The 6,349-nt window shown below is 42.9% G+C and overlaps 1 protein-coding gene across 1 annotated transcript; it reads left to right on the top strand.

The window, feature by feature from the left end:
* On the top strand, positions 1 to 3,242 carry LOC147223810 (L-amino-acid oxidase-like). Its single transcript, XM_086166041.1, has 4 exons — positions 1 to 205; positions 1,198 to 1,266; positions 1,754 to 1,890; positions 1,969 to 3,242. The coding sequence occupies exons 1-4, from the start codon at positions 56 to 58 to the stop codon at positions 2,765 to 2,767; spliced, it is 1,155 nt and encodes a 384-aa protein (XP_086022167.1). The 5' UTR covers positions 1 to 55; the 3' UTR covers positions 2,768 to 3,242.
* The last annotated feature ends 3,107 nt before the right edge of the window (positions 3,243 to 6,349 follow it).

Here is a 6,349-nt window from a genome sequence, read left to right as displayed (position 1 = left end):
CAGACTCCTGTATTCCTTGAAAACACAGCTGAACGTTGCGACCAACCCGTTCATCATGTACGATGGCAACACCTACTACCTGGTCAACAGAAAGCATGTCAAGACGAGCCTTGTGGAGGCTGATCCCGACGTTCTGGGTTACGACGTGGATGAAAACGAGAAGGGAAAGTCAGCTGGCCAGCTGATGCTGGAATCCTTGCAAAGGGTAAGTGGTGGCCATCTTGGTACTTGTACACCATAGCAATGTTTTTCTGGACTTTGACTTGTCTAAATTGACACCGGCAATGATTACCATGTTTACTTATTTAAACTCCGTCTTTTTTAACTGGTTCCTTCTTGAAACTGGGAGCTGTGGTGTTGGGGGCATCGGCTACTGGTCGGGTCTCATAAGGCAAAGTGGTCCGAGGTGGGGTTCAAGAATTGGAAGGCCCCTTTTTGATGCCTGAACGACCCCTCCCAAACCCCTTACTGCAGTTGCGTCAGATCATGGATGAATCACATTCAATAAAGAACAAATCCCAGAATAAGTGTACAGAAATGAGATCACTGCTTTATCAATGTCTGATTCAGTGTTGCTGTTATTGCACCGAGCAAATGAAATAACTCTGAGAAATGAAACCATCTCCTGTTTGTTCCACCTGCTAAACTGTTCCGACAAAGAGCAATGTTTGCCAAATATTTGCCGGCTTTCACAGGTTACTGAGTTTTGGAAGTTGCAAATTATAATCGCACTTCACTGCTTTCTCAGTTTTTTTTTCTCTGTGTCTAAAACATGGGTTGGAAACCCGCGGCTCCGGAGGCTTTTGAAAATAATTAATGAGGATTTAATTCAAATGCATTTTATTGAAGTTCATTCCTTTTAAATGTAATTTTAAATTTGAAGATTATGCTGATCTTGTACCATCAAAATTAAATGTGTTAAAATATTTTTGTCTCTCTTTGTAAGAGACTGCACGTGCCAGTAAAAGGATGACAGAACACATAACAGTTTTGCCTTTTTTCATAAATATAAAAAAAGTAACCTTCAACCCAATATCTTTTATTCAGAGTTCAAAATGTTTTTTTGAAGGCAGAAATTTAATTTAATTTTTTTTGGATTTGTTTATTAATTGAAAAAAAAAAAAGCAAGACACAATTTGTTTGTACATATCATAAACAGCTGAATGGATACTCAAGTGATGCTTTGTTTTCCTGAAGGTGAATTTGGAAGTGTTGAGGAACGGCTGCAAGTCTGCCCTGCAAAAGTACGACAGATACTCCGTCCAGGTAAAAAAAAACGACTTTGTTTGTCGGGTAGATACGTGCCAAAGCAGATGAAACAGCGGGACACTATCCATGCAGGAACGATGCTAGCGTGTTCAAGAGGGAAGCCAGGGTGATCTAGGTTGATATTCGGGACCCTGGGTGGGGTGGGGCAGTACCTGGCAACACCCTGAAGGCTCTGAATTTGAAACTGGCGCCTCGAAAGACTTGGATGATGACAACACTAAAACTGCGGCGGGCTGGAAGACCCCCTGGCAAGAAGCTGGCTGGCTGAGGGAGGAGTTGCCCAAGCCTGTGAGGGTGTGAGGAATGTCCAAGTCAAGTATTCAGGAATATTCCGATTGCCTTTGTTTAAAGAGGACAGCATTCGGCATCTCAGCATGAGAACCAAATGCTTAGAGGCAAATATCGTGTGACGCAAATCGTTCAAAAGGTTTGTGACAAAGCCGACACGGTTGACATCCCAGTGGGAAATGTATTTGTTTAAAAGGAGTATCTGGTGGAGGTGGCCAACCTGAGTTCAGAGGCGGTGAGGATGATCGGTGATGTGCAGAACGAGAGGTCGCTGATGTACACGGCGGTGTCTGAGATGGTTTACGACTTTGCTGACATCAACGACGACGTCGAGTAAGTGGCCACGGCTCAAGACAGGTATAGAAGCTGCCTACAGTCTATTATTATTAATGTAACATATTAACTTTTTAGGTACTATGAAATCACTGGCGGGTCAGAAGTTCTTGTAGATGCGTTCCTCAATGTCTTGGATTGTCCCATTCTTTATAACTCCAAGGTCAAGGATGTGACCCAGACTGAGGAAGGTGTAACTGTGTCATACCAGGAATCATCAAGCAGCTCTTTAAATAAAATCAAAGCAGACGTTGTTCTGGTAGCAACCACAGCCAAGGCATCCCTCTTGATCAACTTTGAACCACCGCTGTCCATCGCAAAGATGCAGGCCATGAGATCGGTCCACTATGATAGCTCCACCAAAGTCGTGCTCACCTTTAGCAGAAGGTTCTGGGAAGATGACGACATCAAGGGAGGAAAGAGCATCACTGGCAAGCCGTCGCGGTTTATTTACTACCCCAGCCATGGCTTCCCTGACAACCAAACCATCGGCGTCCTCCTGGCATCCTACACCTGGTCTGACGACTCCCTCCTCCTCCTCGGTCTCAGCGACGAAGAGCTGAAAGAGATGGCTCTGAATGACTTGGCAGAAATTCATGGTGAGAAAGTTAAGTCTCTCTGCACCGGAGTGCTGGTGAAGAAGTGGAGCTTGGATCCTTACAGTTTGGGCGCCTTTGCCCTCTTCACCCCTTACCAGCACCTGAATTATGCCCAAGACCTCTTCAAGAAAGAGGGCAGGATCTACTTTGCTGGCGAGCATACAGCGTTCCCTCACGGCTGGATCGAGGCGTCCCTAAAATCCGCTACCAGAGCTGCCAAACATATCAACGAAGACGCCAGAAAGGTCCATGAGACCAAACTGAGTGATGAACTTTAGAATCATCTCCTAAACGCTATTACATGCAACGTATCCATATCTATCCATCGATCTTCCCAGCCATGCCATTGCTGGTCGGCTGCTGCGTGTAGCTTTTTCCCCTCTGCCATTGATGATGTCCTGCAGTGACGTGATGGGTCACATCACACCTGGTTAGGACAGTTGATGCTGTTAAACAACACATTTGTGACATAAGAGTAAACTGAGTAACGGGCTTCAGAGTCTCCAGCCTGTAGTTTATCGATGCTGGCTTCATGCAAGAAATCAGATACCCACTATATTGCTTTGCTTTGTCACAAGTCTACCTTCAGACCAATCCGCCTGCTATCCTATCCTACTTTAAGATTTCTAACATCACGTTCCCCAAGCTATCTCGCAGCCTACTAGTTATCTATCTATGCAACCCAAACAAGCGTTGAAAATACCCGTTGTAATGACGTGATTGTAAAAACTCAATAAACTTTATTCTGCTTCACATCAAATGTCCTTTGTCTTCTTTTTCGAAATAGGACAATAGAGGTTGGTAGTTTTTTTTTGGATAGACATTGATATACGTACTGGGCTGAAAGGTAGTATGACAGCAGGTAGCTGATGAAACAAGCCTCAGGCCCAGGGCCTTGTAACATCAAAAAGCAAATGTGAATATTTAAAATCAGATGATAAGACGTGTTAATATATATCTTTACAATATTAATTCTTAGAGGTTCCTTTGCAACTGATGAAACAAAAGGTTGCAGGAAATGTACTGCTCTCCCAAACTGCAAGGAAGAAAACGGATAGTGTTCTCTGGTGGAGACATTTTGTAACTACAACGGCAGAGAACAAATTGGTGCAGGTGGTTTATGTTTAGTATACACACACACACACACACACACACAGATATATATTTATGTGTTTAAATATGTCTGTTAGTGTGTGTATGTATGTAGAAACAGCTTTTATTTTTGTTGCTAATATTAATATTTTGCGAAAATGAAAGTTTTCTTTGTCATAGCTAATCAAATTTATCTAAAGCAACTTCCTTAAGATGCCGGATTCTGCTGAACCCTCTGCCTCGACCTTTCCCTGCTAATTTTCTAGTTTTTAGATAATTTGCTGATTTTTATAGGCATTTCTGGCTATTTTTCAATCTGCTTACTTGTACATCTGTGTATGTATTCTACGCAAGGCTAGGTTGCATTCAATGATAGCAAACTTTCTATAATCGGCTCTTCAGATCACGTTCATTAAAACTACAATTTAAAATATGGACAGTTAAAGATTTTTTATACAAGTTAAAACAGGTTATGACGTACAGTATCATACTATCAAACACCCTTCCTACAATGAGGTGCTATGGGACAGCAAACATCTTGTGGCGAGATACTTGAGCAACAAGCTGTCATTTCCTGTCTTCTAACCTCCCTCTTCAATGCAAAGGCATATTGTTCTTAATGTGTTCACCGAGCATGTAAAGAGCTTTACAGAGTTCTTTCTATGTGAGGATTGGATGTTCTAGCTCAACATTTTTTGTGCCGCGGACTGATTTGTCAGACAATAATTTCACGGATCGGCCTTTAAGATGTGGAAATACATATTAATATTCCTGCTTTTTCTTTCAAAATACTCCAAAGGCTTGGTTTTTGATGCAGGGTGCTTGGTCTCCAAGTGGCAAAGCAGTTTTGAAAGCGTCACTGCCTCATCGGAGAGCCAGTCACCGCATATTATGCAGAGCCGGCTTGGTGCATTGGAATCACCTGTCACGATAAAGTTTTAAGTAAGTCTCCTGGTATTGTCTGTTAAATGCAGCTTTTACTTAGTGGTCATAGGCTCTTCTGTCTTCTCTTTGCAAAGACACTTTCCAAAAACGCCTGTTTTTTACTCATTTGATAGCTTGTGGGTTTGATATTAGCGTTAAGGTATCATATGAATGAGACAAGCATCTTGACATGCGTGAAGAGTGAGTCATAGACGGATGTAAAGGAGAGAATTAGATCATTTTTCAGAATGAAACATTGTGTGTATAACAAATAAAAAGGAAAAAATGTAGGTTATTTATTCTTTCTGTGCGGCCTGGTACCAAACGACCCACAGGCTGATACCAGTCTGCAGCCAGGGGGTTGGGGACCGCTGCTCTAGCCAATCCAGCTTGGAGTCGGTGAATGCAAGTGTGTGAATGCAAGATTGAAACGTGCGATGGCTCTGAGTCCCCATGTTTTGCAGGTGGACCATTTGAGTAGCAGGAAAGACCTCACCAGGTGTATGCTCCACTCCCCCTGTGCAAATAAAAGTCCTTCAAGAAAGAGGCAGCCTGATGGCCCAGATAGAGCAGGATGGAGAATGTTGAATTTAGGACGGACAGCATTGTAATAAATGGCATGGATGCGACTGATGATCAACAGATCAGGGTTGCAAAACACCTGATGCAGACTTGCACTGCAGCGGAAGGTCATGAAAGGAGGACTTGTGGCCGTCAGATTGGGTTGTGCAGTTACACAGCATAATTGAAGATGAGTACCCCTGAGCAGAATGCCAAGGTATCCTGCTAATGTCATTTTCCCTTAAGCCAATGACAAGGATGTAGAGAGAAGCTGATCAAAATTCAATTGAAGTTCAGGTCTAATCAGCTCACTTACTGTAATTTCCAGACTATTAAGTGCATCTGAATATAAGCTATATGTGTATTCACAAAGGGGTGGTGCAGGGGCAGTAGAGCGATTCTTCTTGGAATCAAACATTTCTGATTCGAATCCTGGTTCCATCCGGGTCGAAGTGTTGTTGAACAAGAAATTGAACCCCTAACTGCTCCCCTGGTGCCACTAGATAGCAGCCAATTACTCGTGGTTCATCCATGGTGGGTTAAATGCAGAGAGGAATTTCACGTAAAGGATTAATACAGCGCAACAAAATTTAATTTAAACAAATTTGGCTGTACTTGTCTATTAGAGACAGGGGTCAATGTTGTAACATGAGGTATTTACAGAAACTTTTTTTTTTTAACTTTTAATTAAATACATACTGGTAACATCCAAAAACGCACTGGGAATGCTTTTTTTCCGAACAGTGCCTGTAACATGGCTGATTAATAATACAAAACACATGGAAAAGTCCATCCATCATCCATTCATTTTCTATCCCCGCCTCGTCCTACCCCAGCTGATCGCTATCTTTGTCTTCCTCCTGCGCACTAAAACCAATAAAGTCATCTTCTTCAGTGTCAGAATTGAAAGGCCTCAGAATTTCACAGTAATATTATTGGTCCAATGTGATGAGGCTAAATATTTTGGCAGCATGAAGCTCGTCGGCCCCCCCAAAATCCGTGAAATATCACCTCAACCGCTTTGAAAATAGACCAGTAATGACAATAGAAGGTGGCTGGGCTGTTTGGCAGAAACATCTTGAAACCCCCCATTGAAATCCACCAGCCTGGGCTACCAACCTGTTCTCAAAGTGGGACCTCCTCATGAGCGGTTTTTGCACACCACCAAAGCCAAAAAGGTTGAGGGCCGGAGCAGGAACGGTCATTTCTGTGTGGGGGAGGAGAGCGGAACGTGATCTCGACTGCCAGATGAAGCCTCCCAATGAAATCTTTGCAACCTCCTC

This window comes from Fistularia commersonii, chromosome 19 (assembly GCF_037954325.1).
Source record: "Fistularia commersonii isolate RoL2024-O1a breed Wild chromosome 19, RoL_Fcom_v1.0, whole genome shotgun sequence".
In the NCBI taxonomy this organism is placed as follows: Eukaryota; Metazoa; Chordata; class Actinopteri; order Syngnathiformes; family Fistulariidae; genus Fistularia; species Fistularia commersonii.
The sequence above is the reverse complement of the archived record's forward strand: the minus strand, read 5'-3'. Positions and strand labels throughout refer to the sequence as shown.